This window comes from Aethalodelphis obliquidens, unplaced genomic scaffold (assembly GCF_003676395.1).
Source record: "Aethalodelphis obliquidens isolate GAN/ISIS:26980383/991018 unplaced genomic scaffold, ASM367639v1 scaffold6, whole genome shotgun sequence".
Lineage (NCBI taxonomy): Eukaryota > Metazoa > Chordata > Mammalia > Artiodactyla > Delphinidae > Aethalodelphis > Aethalodelphis obliquidens.
Window position 1 is genome coordinate 71,309,483 of NW_020837950.1, and position 16,994 is coordinate 71,326,476.

Here is a 16,994-nt window from a genome sequence, read left to right on the forward strand (position 1 = left end):
GAAACAGCATCCCTTAATTGCAATGATTAGGTCCTTGCAGTTATTATTTCTCACTAGCTCTCAAATTCCAGAGGGATTAAACCAGCCAGTTTATCATCTTGCACCTATATCCTACCCTAGTTTACCAGGGGTGAAAATCTTAGCAACCGCACTGCTACAGAAGGCCAGGGAATAGCAGTCCTCCACCTACCACCAGGGATGGGGTCCTCATGGCCATCCAGCTGGAGAGTGATACAATTCCAGAACCCTATTCTTAGGGTCTGCTTCCTGGGACCACATGCAGTACAATTATCTCAGGTGGAGTTCCTAGAAACAGAGCTTGAAACAGGAATTTGGAGGCAGGTGGTTTATTAAAGGAGTGCTCCCAGGGGAATAGGAAGGAGGCAAGCGGGACGGAACAGGGGGAGAAAGCTAAGCAAGGATGTAATCTCAGCTGGAAACCAGCCTCGACTGGGAAGCTCTGCGTTGTCCCTCAGCGAAGGCTCCACCTTTTGTATCACCACGGTAGTCGGTCATCAACTGTGAGCTGCCTGGGGTGAGGTTGGGGGCGGGGTGTGTGTGTGACACTCACAGCAGCTAGGATTAAATGTACTGGCCCAGTTAAAGGGATCTAGTCAGAGCATCATAGCATCCACTACCACTTCCCAACTTACCTAAGTAGCCGAAATCTTACTAGACCCTGCGTGCTCTAGCCCACCCTTGCATAACGATTCTTTCTCTCTGAAATCGTCTCCACCGCTCTCCCTCTTTTTCATTCCACTTCAGCCACACACTGGCCACCTTGCAATTCCTCAAATTCTCTAGCATATTCGTGCTTCACATCCTTTACCCTTCTCAGTCCCCTCATCTGGGATGATTTTCCGCTGCTCTCCCAGCAGCCCCGCCCTGCCATGTCCTCATGACTAGGTCCCTTATACATCCTTCACATTTATACTCACAAGACAGCTTCTTAGTAAGGTCTTCTCTGGCTGGCCTAACGAACACTTATAATCCCTTTACTTTCATTATTTTTCTTTTCAAATACTTATCAGTATCTAACATACTATATAGTTGTCTTATTTATCTTGTTTATTATTTATATTTGTTTAGAGTATTTATATATACCCTAGAACACGAGCTGGGAAGGGTAAGAATTTTTATCTTTTTTTTTTAATCTCAACACTTAAAACAGTGCCTGGTAAATTACAGGTGCTCAGTTAACATTTGTTGACTATGGGAATGAATGAATGAATGAATGACCACTGGCAAAAAGTGCCAGGATAAATGCTGCTTGAAAAGAATTAAACTGAAATGGAAAATACTGGCACAGCCTGCCGTGTAATATAGATGGGAGAACGGATACATATATTGCCCTATGCAGAGTTCTCCCTAGATTATGTTTTCTTTGATAACGTTGCAATGTTCATGTGATGTTCTATGTGTATATATTAGTATATACTATTTATGCATATAAATATTAGTGAATAATAATAGAAGCACTAAAGATTTTCCAAATTTATTTAAATGAGTTCAAATCAAAACTCAAGAATCTAGATTTACATGCATTAAAGAAAGGTAAAATTATAGCAAAATTAAAGTGAATGCAGGTTGTATAGATAGCTCAATTCCTATGATATAAAATTTAAATCCACAGGTGAAACTCTTGAAGCTCTTTACATGTCATATTCTGATCCCAGAGAGTAGAAAACTATTCAGCACGCAAAATCTCCATTCTCTCGATCCTGAAATCTATCAGTAGATACCCCAAATCCTCAAGGCACACTAACATTTTCTAGAAAAGAAGCCTTTTTAAAATCTAAGGTTACTGAAACTACAAAAACACCTATCAGACCCTCTGTGGCATTTTTTGCCCACGTGTCAATCAGCATGAGATGAGCCTTGGGCTGAGGCGGCCTCAGAACAAACACTGGCTTCTTCTTCCTGTAAATCAGCCCCAGCAGAGGATTCTGACTCAACTGGAGAATTTTCTTCCAGTTCAGCATATTCACCACAGCTTTCGTTCTCGGTTGTACCTTTATCACTATCGATGGCAACAGCTTCATCCCGAACTGCGCTGGTAACCTCTGACGTGGTTTCAGGGCTGACCTCTGCGGTTTCTCCCGTCCCCGCATCTGTCACCTCTGACCCAGTTTCAGCACCAGCGGCAGTGGTCTCCTCGGCAGCAGCCTCCGCATCGTCTGGACAGGGGGAAGCCTCTTCGATGACGGCAACTGTAGCACTGGGAAGCTCTGCAGCGTCCACCACCGGAGCTTCCACTGAAGGTACTTCGGGGGCTTCTGAACTGGCTTCCTCGGCATCCACAAGGTTCTCTTTTTCACCTTTAAAATTTAGGCCATGAAGCAAAGTATTAATTTAAAGAGCATGGGAAGACGGTGAGACACTGTGCAGTCATTTTAAAAAATGAGACAGATCAATAAGTACTGATATGACATGGTCTTCAAGGCGGTCTGTTCAGTGAAAAAAAAGCAAGGAAACGAGCAATGTATACAGTATGGGACTATTTGTGTTAGGACAAAAGGAGGGTAATATAGACCTAGAGTTATATTTGTAGAGACCCTCTCCTGGAGGACACAAAGAAACTGGTGTTATTGGTTGCCTCTGGGGAGGTAAAATGAAAGGTCTGCTCTTCTGAAAACCCTTTTGAATCTGTTGAACTTAAGAAAATAATAATTTCATGTGATTATTTATTTTAAATACAAACCATGAAAATAAACAGGCAATGTGTCACGTGAAATAGCATGGAAAAGTAGCTAACTTACTAGCTGATGACTCGGAAAAGCCACTAGTCCTCCCTCAACCTCAGTTTTGTCATCTGTAAAATGGGGATATTAATAATACCTACCTCACGGAACTATTGGGAGGATTGACTACAATAATATGTATGAAGAGGGGTTTAAAACCAAGGAAGTGCTATGGAAAGGTTAAAACTGGTCCATGAGCAGCTGTTTTCTTTGTCCCTAAATAGTGATCATGGTATTGGATAATAATGGCCTTATAGTTGAGATGGAAAAAAGTATGGTTTAAAGCAAGCAGTTTAGGCAAGAAATATACATTAGGGTGAAAATGTCAAATTTCTGTTCTTACAAGTTGCCATTTTATCAGTCAGATCAACTGAGGGACTCAGTGGACATGACTGAATCTACTAATGTCACTGCACACAGGTGGTCTTAGCCAAAACTGAAACAAAATTTCATGACTTAAAAAAAATTAAGGAGAGAAATGAAAGGTCAGGCTGCTGAGAGAGACAGATACTAAAATTATGCCTGCATGAATGGAAACCTGAGTAGGGGAAAAGTAATATTACCACACAAAGAAGTCAAAGCTGCTGGTCAGCAGATTAAATGTACAATGTTTTCATTTACCAAATGCTCTCATCCAAAACCTCTAACAATATTCTTTAGGCTTTGGTTGGACTTTCCCTTCCTGAATGAACTTCTACCCAGAGTCATTTTGGATTAAGTTAGTAAAGAAGCCAAAAACAAATACTGTCCGTTGCTAGACTAAGATAATGAAAATCAGTGCCTCAAGGAAAAAGAAAAGAGTAAATTCACTTTACCTGGAAGTGGATGTAACTCTGCTTTGGTTTTTTCTTTCAAATTCGTTATACGATCGCTGTGTTTGGCTTTCTCTGATGTGATTCTCTTGTAAGTCTGAAAGTAAATGTGTGCTTAAGTTTATTTCTTGAGCTCTAAGATTCATCATGCCAAGTTTAAAGCTATCTACAGTTCAAACAGGAGAAACCAATACACACCATCTACTCTTTTATTTCCCCTCTGGAAATCTTTGTCAATAAGTAGAATGCTTTAAAAAAGGAAAGAAACAAATGTTCTAACAGAGGTCAAAGATAACTGAAAACACACAAGGTGGATAGATAAAGACCAAGAAGAAAAAAAAATTATGCTAGAATCAAAATATTCTGACAGGCATTTGCAAATATCCTGTGGTATTTATCTCAGAGTAATGGAAATTTATATGCACACAAAAACCTGTACACAAATGTTCATGGTAGCTTTATTTGTAATCCAAAAACTGGAACCAGTCCAGACGTCCTAAAACCGGTGAACCGTTACACAGACTGTGGTACGTCCAGGACATAGGACACTACTCAGCCATAAAAGGGATGAACTATAGATACAGGAAACAATTTGGATGAATCTCCAGGTAAATTATGCTGAGTGAAAAAAGCCAATCTCAAAAGGTTGCACACCTTAGGATTCCATTTATGTAACATTACTCTTATTATTATTAATTTTTTTTGGTAATGTTCTTGAAATGACAAGAAATACAGAAATAGAGAACAGATGGGTAGTTGTCAGGAGGAAGGGAGGGGGAGAGCAGGCGGGAAGTGAGTACAATTACAAAAGAACAATACATGGGACCCTTGTGGTGATGGGACAGTCTTGTCTCTTGACTGTGGTGGTGAATACACGAATCTACACATGTGATAAAATTGCTTAGGACTAAATACATGCACTTGAGCGTACACACACACACACACACGCACAAGTGCATGTAAAGCTGGTGGAATCTGAATAAGGCCTATGGATCGTATCCATGTCAGTTTCCTGGCTGTGATATTGTTTTATAGTTAGCAAAGATGTTGTCACTGGAGGAAATGAGCTCTCTCTGTATTAGTTCTTATAACTGCAGGTGAAACTCAATTCTCCCGCCATGAAAAGTTTTCCAAAAGTCTTCCAAAATGACCCATTTGTAGACCCCAATGAAGATTCCTTAAGTCAGCTAGGTTTAGTCATTAAAAGCAGTAATATGACTGACCCACAGGTTACTTGAGAAACAAAATTGGTAATAAAGCTATCTTAATCTTAGATAAAATGTGCAGGCCTCCTTTCATTTCAAAATCAAGTAGTAATCTCTGGCGTATTCATATTAGACAATGATATTTTAAAAATGAAAATCTCGGGCTTCCCTGGTGGCGCAGTGGTTGAGAGTCCGCCTGCCGATGCCGGGGACACGGGTTCATGCCCCGGTCCGGGAAGATCCCACATGCCGCGGAGCGGCTGGGCCCGTGAGCCATGGCCGCTGAGCCTGCGCATCTGGAGCCTGTGCTCCGCAACGGAAGAGGCCACAACAGTGAGAGGCCCGCGTACCGCAAAAACAAAAAAGAAAATCTCACTAGATAATATTGTTCATATTATCTCAGCTTTAAAAAATGTTGGTAGATATTTCTCTCTTAGTGGCAAGTAGGATGACAGATTTTTAAAATTTGCATATTTATATGTAGTATTTTCTAAATTTTTAATCATTATAAACCATTGACCTCATTAAAAGTTATCCTATGCAAATTACAAACCATTTTATAGTATGTTAAAATTAGACTGTGAAAATGGAAAACTCCATAAGCTCGGGGGTGGAAATATTGCAAAAGTGGCCCTTGAACAAACCCTCAGGGTTTGGTGAATTCTGACTTGAATCATCTGGCTTTGAAACACACAGAGCAAACAGGATCAGCAGGAATGACAGTCAACATTTTTGTATAAAAGCAGGGAATATTTCCTAGTGGGGTGGGAGCTCCTGACTTGTACACCGAGTCAGCACCCTCAGTTCTCAGTACAGTAAAGCTGAACCTGTGCCCAAGTTCATGTCCCTGAAATGGCCATCCCAGCAGCAACATCCCTAGGACATTAGTCTTATTGCTCAAGGGGCTAAAACACAATTTAGCTACTAAAGCAGAATCAAAGAGATATAAGAATAATTCACACTCATGTGTAACCCAGAGGATCTAGCTTTTTCAAATCGAACATTATCAAGCACAGAGTAGAAGAAAGGTCTATTAGAAGAGAGAGTCTCAAAATTAGACTTTGACGTTATTTCCAAATGATATTTTGTATTTATTAAACGTAAGCATCTAAAATCTACCACAGCTTTTAGAAACCAGTCTGGCATTTTGCTCTCCCAAGATACCCAGACCTTCAAAAAATGGAAGTGACCTGGGCCTTACTCAGATTTTCAGAGGCTCTGGTAGTAGATTTTACTTGGAAATGAAAAAGTGCTCTTACCTAGGGAGCATCAGATAAACCTAATATAGAATTTATTTTAGTGCAGGACAAGGAAGGGAAGGGGAGGGCTAGAATATGGGTTTTTGAGTGCCTCAGGTTCTGTATTTCCTCCTGAAAGTAGCCTAAGATTCTTGGGAATGAAGGCTTCCAACATTCCAGATAAAAACTACATAATCTGGGCTTCCCTGGTGGCTCAGTGGTTGAGAGTTCGCCTGCCGATGCAGGGGACGCGGGTTCGTGCCCCGGTCCGGGAAGATCCCACGTGCCGCGGAGCGGCTGGGCCCGTGAGCCATGGCCACTGAGCCTGCGCGTCTGGAGCCTGTGCTCCGCAACGGGAGAGGCCACAACAGTGAGAGGCCCGCGTACCGCAAAACAACAACAACAACAACAAAAAAACTACATAATCTTAGAGGTGGAAAGGGACTTAGAGATCATCACCTTGTCCAATTTCCATTCCCACTGTGAGAGAACAAGGCCAGAAAGAGCTCTCAGGCATAGCCAGTTTCTAACCAGCCAGTTAAGATTGCTTTTGCAAAGGAGGATTTAGCGGACTGCAGAGGTTCACGTCTGGCACTGGTAAACATGATTAGGGGTGTAGCGATGTCCAGATGAAATTCAGTCTTCCAGCTTCCCACATAATCACATGGCCTAGTTTAATCTGTTTTCCAGTGGCCTATATCCAACTATAGCAGCCCTAGGCAGTGAATTCAATATTAAGCAGTAGAAAGATGGTAAAGCAAAGGAATCTGGGTATGAGTGAAAGCGGGTAGATTAGTGGAAGACAATAATATAAGTGACATGTTTGAACTTTCCTGGCTTCTTGAGGCTTTCACGTTTCTGAAGAGTAGGATATGTATTTTGCTTTCATTACCTACATAGTCCTTTAAACTGCTCCTAGTTAGGACTAAAAATCTCTTTATGCATATTTCTGTAAGGTCAAACCAAAATGTAGTGATTGTGTAGTCTCATGGTTCCTGAAGAATATATACTTATTCTCATTTTATTCATAATAAAGATTAGGTTTCAGTTTAGAAAGTTTATGGCAAAAGGAGGAATGATTCAAATCAATAGGATTATTTATTTATTTATTTTTGGCCACACAGTGCAGCTTACGGGATCTTAGTTCCCCAACCAGGGATTGCACTGGGCCCACAGCAGGGAAAGCACTGAGTCCCAACCCCTGGACCTCCAGGGAATTCCTAGAATTATCTTATTAACTCACAAATGTTTCTTTTTTTTTTTTAGCTCCAAAATCATACTATTAAAAGCTTTGTTTTATGGTGTTTACTTGTGGGGAGTGGATAAGGAAGACCAGGGAGGAAAACATTCTTTTGATTTTATATATGTCTATTTTGAATTTTAAAAAAATATATAGATAAATACTACTTTTAAAAAATAAAAGTAAAGGGCTTCCCTGGTGGCACAGTGGTTGGGATACGGGTTCGTGCCCCGGGCTGGGAAGATCCCACATGTCATGGAGCGGCTGGGCCCGTGAGCCACGGCCGCTGAGCCTGCGCGTCCGGAGCCTGTGCTCCGCAACGGGAGAGGCCACAACAGTGAGAGGCCCGCATACCGGAAAAAAAATAAAATTAAAATAATAAATAAAAGTAAAGATGTAAAGCTAATAAAAAACTATGGAGACAGTTAAAAGACTAGGGGGAGAGAGGGAAGAATGAATGGTTGGAGCACAGGGGATTTTTAGGGCAATGAAACTATTCTGTGTGCTACTGTAATGGTGGATACATGTCAGTATATATTTGTTAAAACCCATATAATGTACAACACGGAGTGAACCCTCATGTAAACTACAGCCTTTAGTCAATAATAATGTATCAGTGTTGACCCATCAGTTGTAACAAATGTATCTCACTAAAGCAAGGTTGTTGATTTGGGAAAGGGGGGCAGAGGGGTAAGAGGAAGTATATGGGAATTCTCTGTACTTTCTGCTTATTTTTCTGTAAACGTAAAACTGCTCCAAAAAATAAAGTCTATTAATTTATTTTTGGCCGTGTTATGCAGCATGGGGAATCTCTGTTCCCTGACCAGGGATGGAACTCGCACCCCCTGCAGTAGAAGCATGGAGTCTTAACTACTGGACCACCAGGGAAGTCCCATAAAGTCTGTTAATTTTTAAAACATTTCTCTCTCAAAACAGTTCTTGTCAAATGTTAATGATAGTACCTACCTTAAAGAATTGTTGTAATAATTAAATGAGCCATGAGTCTGTCACGTGGTAAACACTCGAATGTCAGCCATTAGTACTGTTAGTATTTATAATATCATTGCTTTTAATGAAAGTCATCCATAGTTAGTGGTAGTAAGTATTTTATACTTAAAAATTTTTTTCATAATCTTATATATTTAATTAATCCCATGTCTTGATCTTGACATTGCTTTGAGTTTTATCACAGGTTGTAAAATATATGAATTCCTGAGCACCAAGGTTATTAAAACACTTACATAATATCCACCAGCACTGACTGTGACACCTACAACCAGATAATAGATCATATTTGATCCAGACGATCCAGGGAATTTGTTAGATGACATCCAGCGAAGAGATGCTAGGAAAACAAGTTTAAACACAGTTAGCTCCACCACGGGCAAAACTATTTTAGATGATTACATCCAAAAAAATGTTTTACCCCTCAGTGAACCTAGAATCTATTAACATCAACTGATGTTAGCTTAAAGGAATACAGTATTACAAGGTAGGGTAATGATTCCACTTGACATTTTCTTAATCTAATTTGATAATTACTTATGAAACCTGTCATCCTGATGCTGCGCATCATGCTTTACTTCGAAGGAATGCAGACGTGGGTGAGGAGAAATGACAAAGCGTTAAACAATTTTAACAGTCAAACGAGATGCATGTGAGCAAAAGAAATCCATTTATTGTATATTCTACACCACAGGATTCAATGGAAAAGATATTTTTACAAAAAGTTAATTAAATACATTTGTGCTTAAAGTTTATATGTTAAATAAAATTTATGTTGAAATCCAACACATTTCTATAAATCTATATTACAAATGTAGACATAGAAAGAAACTCTAATTCTTCTAATATAAAACCTTTAAAGACGGGCAGATAGAAGCTTTTTAAAAAATTTTTTTATTTATATTTTAACATCTTTATTGGAGTATAATTGCTTTACAATCGTGTGTTAGTTTTTGCTTTATAACAAAGTGATTCAGCTATACATATACATATATCCCCATATCTCCTCCCTCTGTGTCTCCCTCCCACCCTCCCTTTCCCAGCCCTCTAGGTGGTCACAAAGCACTGAGCTGATCTCCCTGTGCTATGCGGCTGCTTCCCACTAGCTATCTATTTTACATTTGGTAGTGTATATATGTCCGTGCCACTCTCTTACTTCGTCCCAGCTTCCCCTTCCCCTTCCCCGTGTCCTCAAGTCCATTCTCTACATCTGCATCTTTATTCCTGTCCTGTCCCTAGGTTCTTCAGAACCTTTTTTTTTTTTTTTTTAGATTCCATATATATGTGTTAGCATACGGTATTTGTTTTTCTCTTTCTGACTTACTTCACTCTGTATGACAGTCTCCAGGTCCATCCACCTCACTACAAATAACTCAGTTTTGTTTCTTTTTATGGCTGAGTAATATTCCATTGTATATATGTGTCACATCTTCTTTATTCATTCATTTGTCGATGGACACTTAGGTTGCTTCCATGTCCTGGCTATTGTAAATAGAGCTGCAGTGAACATTGTGGTACATGACTCGTTTTGAATTATGGTTTTCTCAGGGTATATGCCCAGTAGTGGGATTGCTGGGTCGTATGGTAGTTCTATTTTTAGTGTTTTAAGGAACCTCCATACTGTTCTCCATAGTGGCTATCAATTTACATTCCCACCAGATATAAGCTCTTTTAAGACAAACGTTGCCATAAGGTCATATCTAAAATAGAAGGGCAATTTTGTACAAACTAATAGAAATAGATTAAGGTACTGTATTATTCTATTTAAATATATTAACTCTATAGTGCTAGAATTTGTATATACCATATGCTATGGAATTGAAATTTTTATGATAGACTCAAAGCTAGAAGAAGCTTAAAGTTCATATAGCTCAAATTCTCTATTTTAAAGATAAAGAGGGACTTCCCTCGTGGCTCAGTGGTTAAGAGTCCACCTGCCAATGCAGGGGACACAGGTTTGATCTCTGCTCTGGGAAGATCCCACATGCCTAGGAGCAACTAAGCCCGTGCACCGCAACTACTGAGCCTGCGCTCTAGAGCCCGTGAGCCACAACTACTGAACCTGCATGCCACAACTACTGAAGCCCGTGCACCTAGAGCCTGTGTCCGCAACAAGAGAAGCCACTGCAACGAGAAGCCCGTGCACCGCAACGTAGAGTAGCCCCTGCTCGCCGCAACTAGAGAAAGCCCGCGCGCAGCAATGAAGGCCCAACACAACCAAACATAAATAATAAATAAATAAATAAATTTATATTTTAAAAAAAGATTATAACTGTAGGAACTTCCCTCGCGGTCCAGTGGTTAAGACTCCACGCTTCCAATGCAGGGGGTGCAGGTTTGGTCCCTGGCTGGGGAACTAGGATCCCACATGCCGGAGGTGCAGCCAAAAAATAAAAATAAATAAATAAAACAAAATAATCTTTTTAAAAAAGAGTATAACTGTAAACACAACACACAAGGCCCCTAGCCTCAAAAAAGAGGGAAAAGATGTACAGGCGAATAATTGTAGACAAATAACTGCAATGCAGTGTGACAAATGCTGTAACAGATGAAAGCAGAAGCAACAATAGCATGAAAACGCAGTGAAAGGACTCAGCTAGCTGGCTCAAGGTAACTGCCACGATTGAAAAGACGTGACCTGAGCTTTGAAGGAAAGTAGGAGTTTGTCAGATAAACAAGGGGAGGGAAAATTGCATTGGAGGCAGAAGGCAGAGCGTGTGCAAAAGCATGAGACAGTGTGACTAGGAAAACTCAATGTATTTTGATGTGGCCTGACACAGAGAATAAGGGTGTAGGGACCTGGAAGAAGTTATGATTTACAGAAAGCAAATCTCAAGACATTTGCACAAACTACGAATCTCCGTAGTAGCAAAATTGGGAAGATTTTGTATATATGTTCTTAGTTTGGATATAAATGATCATCTCTTAGAAAAAAACAATTTTTCCCTACAAATGTGCCCTGAGAGGCTATGGTAAGAGGTTATGTCTTTGACTTCTAGTGGAGCTTTTGTTGGTTTAAAACTACAGCTGTGATTAAATAGGGAATATATAGCTTTCATGGTTGGCAACCAGTAATAAATATCAAAATGTTTTTTTAGGGCTTCCCTGGTGGCGCAGTGGTTGAGAGTCCGCCTGCTGATGCATGGGACACGGGTTCGTGCCCCCGTCTGGGAAGATCCCACACGCCATGGAGCGGCTGGGCCCGTGAGCCATGGCCGCTGAGCCTGCGCGTCCGGAGCCTGCGCGTCCGGAGCCTGCGCTCCGCAACGGGAGAGGCCACAACAGTAAGAGGCATAAGAATAAGAGGCCTGCGTACCACAAAAAAAAAAAAAAATAAAAAAAAGTTTTTTTAAATAGGAAGAAATAGAGAAAATTACAGAGGTTTAAGTAAAGACAAATACAATTATGGCAGAGTTATTTAAAAGAGCAATGAAATTCGAAATAAATATTTGGTAAAGATTAGACAAATTTTAGCATATTCATAAATGTGAAACAGATATTTTAATTTTTGCAGAAGACTGTCTACACGAGAAAATATTTACAATATATTAAGTGAAAAGTTATAGCAAAATAATCTTTACAGGACTATCCCAGATTACGTACATTGTGTAAGCAGTGTACATAAGAAAAAAAAATGCAGGAAGGCGGAAAAAAGGTCTGGAACACCACTTACACTAAAATGTAGATAAATAGTTGTATTCACTAAGTGGTAGAATTACAGGCGACTTCTAGTTTGTCTTTCTGAGTTTTTTCGGTGATCTACTGTAAACCTAATTTATTTATTCATTAAAATTTTACATTTTTAAAAGCAAAAACCAGAGAACAAAATTTGATGAGGCACGGTTAAACTTTTATCCTTCAATAAACTGAAACAATTTCATTTTTCATCCAAATTGGAAGTACCAATACAAGGTTAATGTCCATGACCGAAGCCAAATTTCCAGTCAATTACAGTTCAGAAAATACATAAATGAATCAACACTACAAAAAAGTAATTAGATGAAAATGAGGAAAAGACCAGTACTGCTACAACCAGTATTGCTAACTACCTGTTCAGAATTTTCAAACTTCTTTTCTTTTACCCCAAGTTGGGGAGGAAATTATTTGAAATATGTGTAGCTACCAAAAAAGGATGTGTATGCGTGTCCGTGAGGACGGTGAGGGTTGCGTTCAGAGAGCTCGAAAGGCCACCGTCAGGGCCTTTTCCATCTCCCCACCCCCAATCACAACAGCCCCGTTATCTTCTGAACTTTCAAAGGAATGGCTTCCCCCTATTTCACCAGCGAAAAGTCTGCTCTGTCTTACTCGGCATAGAGATCAAGGAAAACGAAGACTCTTTATTTCTGTTACTGGAGGCAACTTCTTCTCAGTAGCATTTTCAGAGAAAAATAAAGCTAGTTACACATACCCTCCTTCCCTCCCACCATCACCATCACCACCGCAGGCCTAATCAAAGTGGAAACAAATTGGCCATGGAATTTTCCGCAGGAGTCGTTCTCTTTCTCCCCGACTCCAATGCAAGCCTTAGCAAGTGGGGCAAAGTGAAGGGAGAACTAAGAACTTTCCACGAGGTTGTCTAAGAGCCAGCGCCCCAGTCAGGGACGGAAAAGAGAAGATGCACGACGACTAGGAAAGAGCCGGCTGGGTCAGAACTGCTCGCTTGCGCAAACCTGGGCGCAGGGCCGCCGGCGGCTGGCAGGGAAAATGCTCTCCTGCTCACACTTCAGCACCTACGATGACCCAGGCCCTAGGCTAGGCGCGTTCGTGCGTATCAATTTTTATTTAATAAGCTTCCAGCTCGCACTGCCACTTCCCCTTCAGGAAATTCGCTCCCTTTCCCCGTGCTTTAGAAAATCTACAGGTGATGGATACAGGGGGGGGGACGCAGCCCAACAGCTGGAGGGCTCCAGATCTCTCTGCAGCCCCTGAGGAAAGCGTTTCGAAGCCCCTTCCTCACCGGGGATGCCACGGCCCAGGCTCGTGGCTGCCGAGTCCTGGACAGGTCTTGAGTCTATTTACTCAAGAGCATTTACCCAACTTCTACGCGGCCGGCACTGCCTTCCGCGCACCCTGCCGAGCCCGCAGACCAGGGTCCATCTTCCCACCCATTCCTCTGCTTCCTCGTGAAGTTGGAGAGCGCTTTGGGCCCTGTATTAAGACAAGGGGTAAGCTTTGCCGACTTTCGCCAGGCACTTTTCTAAGCGCTGTTAACTACATATTAACTCATTAAAACTCATTAGTGTCCCCATTTTGCAGATGAGGAAACTGAAGTGAAATCACTTGCCCAAGATCAAGATTCGAACCCAGGAAATCCAGTCCGGATCCAGAAGCCGCGCTGGAAAGGCACCCTACTTCCAAAGTCTCCAAGAATGTCGAGGTGATTTCCCGGCCACCCTCCCCCTTCTTCCCCGCCCCCCCACCATCCCCATCCCTATCCCCAATCTCAGGCTTCTGCTGCCGGGGTTGGCTTTGGCCCACGAAGGGCAGGCGGGAACCGGCGCGCCCGCGCGATCTGTGCGCGAGGCACCTGTCCTCCTCAGGCTTGGACGCCGGGAGAGGCCCCCCGGGCCAGCGCCTGCGACTCACCGTCCTTCCGGAGCGGCGCGGGGCCTGGGGGCGCCCGCAGAGGCAGCGCCAGGGTCTTGGAGACCGCCCTGCGGAGGTACATCGCGCCCGGCTCCCTGCACGCCGCTGCCGCTGTAGCCCCGCGGTGCTGCGGGGCGCGGGGAGCCCTGGCGAGCCCCGCCCCGGGGAGGGGCGCTGACCCCTGCCCGCCCCGCCCCCGCGGCCCCGTGGGGTTTGTGCGCAGGGGCTGGTCGTGCGCACCGTCCTCCCTCAACCCAATCTGCAGGCTCTGTCGCCTTCGCCTGGGCCCGAGAAGCCGATGGTGGCACTCTCGGAAAAGGGATGGAGAACCGAGAAGTCGCCGTCATCTGCCTGCCCTGTACTGTTCCAGTCAGTGGGACTCCTCAGAGCAGGATGAAATGTCTCGGGACTCGCATCCGGAATAAGACACAGACAGGATTTATCATGCCGTGTGCAAGCTGAACCCCCTTTCTCTCACGCACTCCGCTAGCTTTCCTAGGAGTGGAAAGGGTAGCTGGAAGTTCCCTGGAGATGGAGGAGGGGGGTAGCCTCAGCCTCCCATTAGTGCTCTGGGTGATGTTCAGAATCCTAAGAAAATTCCCGCTTCATGGCTGAATTTCTAGGCAATTCACGATTACAATGACTTTTAAATATAAACTCCAAAAATGCTGCATATTCCTCTATGGGATGTGAAGCTAGCATCTCCAAATCAACTAAAAACACTGAATTATTAGTTTCTCCCTCCAGATTTCAATCACTTGCCTCATTGTGGCGACAAGAATCTGTCATGGTTTGAACATGGAAACCAATAATGTATGCTTATAACATTTTCTAAGTGATTAATCTTTGGAAGGCACCATTTCCTACTACTATAACCCCTTAAGTATGTTTGGCACTTGACAGTTTATAAAGCACTTTCACATAATTTTCTCCTTTAATTTTTATTTCATCGCTCTGAGGAAGGTGGCAATTACTCGGTTTAGCAAACGACCAGGTGGTGGGGAGGAATTTTCAAGGACCGATGGTTACGATTTTTTTTTTTTTTAAAGGACATGAACATAGTGCTTCTAGTTCCAAGTTCTCTTGGCATGTTACAGGCAAACTACTTGCTCATTTGCTAGGTGAATAACTAAACACTCCTCAGAGGTTCTCGTTCTGAACCCAATTCTAATAATATTTAATATAGTCTCATTTAAGGAGTACAAGCCAATGATCAGAACTAGTTTTGTTTTTTTTTTTTTCCGGTATGCGGGCCTCTCACTGTTGTGGCCTCTCCCGTTGCGCAGCACAGGCTCCGGACGCGCAGGCTCAGCGGCCATGGCTCACGGGCCCAGCCGCTCCGCGGCATGTGGGATCTTCCCGGACCGGGGCACGAACCCGTGTCCCCTGCATCGGCAGGCGGACTCTCAACCACTGCGCCACCAGGGAAGCCCCAGAACTAGTTTTTTGATGCTCAGTCACTAGCTATTCCTAGTGATTAAACCTTAAGAGCAAATAGGTAATCTGTGTTAATGAGAGGTCAGATTTAGACTTCCAAGCCCCAAAGAAGGGGCTAGACCCAGACCCTCCACCAAGAAGTTAGGTAGTCCTGAAAGTAACAAAATGCAGATTCGTACACTTGCTACCTTTGCCCAGCATCAAGTATACGTCCTAGGATGAACTGCTAGCAGCTAGTACAGACTGACAAATCAAATCAAATCTGTGGGGAGAGCTCCTAACCATTTCCAATTTAGTGCAGCTCAATTTAAAATTAAAAGAGAAAACAAATCTGTTTACCACTACAGCTCATTCCTTCTTTGGTCTACTTAGGGCTGAATTTTGACTTCGTTGCCAGGGAGAGGAAATAGTCAAAGGCAGTAAATGCATTTTAATGGGTATCCACATGAGTGAAATGTGGATAACTCCTCTATTGTGTTGCTGTCAGCTGTAAAGCACATTAGGTAGAAAACACGCTCAGCTAGTTGGAGAAGGCAGCGCTAGACTCTGACTTCCAGCCTGAGCCGAAGCTCCAGGCCCACTTACAATGTTCTGATGCCTGTCAGCGCGCACATGATAGGATCCATTATAGTCCACCACCTCATCTTATGGTAAGGTCCAGCGGGGAGTTTATCATGTCCTCTAGGTTGGATGTGGCTATCCCAGCTGGCAAAGGCAAGAACTGTGAGATAAGTAGTGCTACTTCTCCACATCCCTTTTCATCTTAGCTAAAAGCTCATGGCTCTTGGATCAAAGGGAATTTGCCACCTACTCTACTGCTCCTGTAGGATACGTGGCTTTCCATTTTGATGTCGAACTCTTCCCACATTTTGATGAAACACTTCCCAAGAAAGGACATGCCTGTGGGGTGTCAAATTCACTCTGTAGCAAGCTGTCTCTCCAGAACCCTGAGAGAATTTTAACAGCAGGTCTTCGCCATACAAGACTGTGTTAAGGCTGAGACAGTAGTTTCCCAGCTGTTAGTCACACTGTTTATAATGCTGCCCTTGAGCACATCCTTGACATTTCTCTTGGTCTTGTTAGGAAAACAAGAACTTAGGGTTAGAGTTAACTTGGTTTATCTAAGATGATCTCCACCTAACTGTGATTGTTGACAAAGACAATATTAGTTTTGAAAACATATTGTAAGAGAGGGAGCTCACGAAGCTCCCTAACCACTGGCACTAATAGTCATACTTACTCAAGGCTTAAGTTCCATATAATTAAAGGCAATTCTCAAAGATTGAGTGATTTCCTAGGCTCCACAGAAAGCTAGAAACAGCTTTGTTTTTTTTTTTTAATATTAAATCCCTAAGCTATAACCTGTACTTTCAACAGATCAATACGGATATAAAGTGAAACAATTTAGAAGAGTATCTAGGAAGACAAATTGGAAAGCAATCTGAAAAAGTGCTGATAAGCACGCTTTTTTTTTAACATCTTAATTGGAGTATAATTGCTTTACAATGGTTAGTTTCTGCTGTATAACCAAGTGAATCAGCTATATGTATACATATATCCCCATATCCCCTCCCTCTTGCGTCTCCCTCCCACCCTCGCTATCCCACCGCTCTAGGTGGTCACAAAGCACTGAGCTGATCTCCCTGTGCTACGTGGCTGCTTCCCACTAGCTATCTGTTTTACATTTGGTATGCACGCTTTTGATGGCCTAAAATATTTCGATAAAATGA

General features: G+C 42.5%; 1 protein-coding gene across 2 annotated transcripts; it reads right to left on the reverse strand.

The window, feature by feature from the left end:
- Positions 1–1,485: 1,485 nt before the first annotated feature.
- MGARP (mitochondria localized glutamic acid rich protein) lies at positions 1,486–16,799 on the reverse strand. 2 transcript variants are annotated; one of them, XM_027103747.1, is made up of 4 exons: positions 15,850–16,799; positions 8,478–8,581; positions 3,557–3,650; positions 1,486–2,318 (listed from the first exon to the last, which is right to left on the reverse strand). In XM_027103747.1, exons 2-4 carry the CDS (start codon positions 8,565–8,567, stop codon positions 1,858–1,860), a joined length of 645 nt encoding a protein of 214 aa, XP_026959548.1. In that variant the 5' UTR covers positions 8,568–8,581; positions 15,850–16,799; the 3' UTR covers positions 1,486–1,857. The 2 variants fall into 2 exon arrangements, with proteins under 2 accessions (XP_026959548.1, XP_026959549.1); XM_027103748.1 differs by lacking the exon at positions 15,850–16,799 and adding an exon at positions 13,828–14,162.
- Positions 16,800–16,994: the final 195 nt, after the last annotated feature.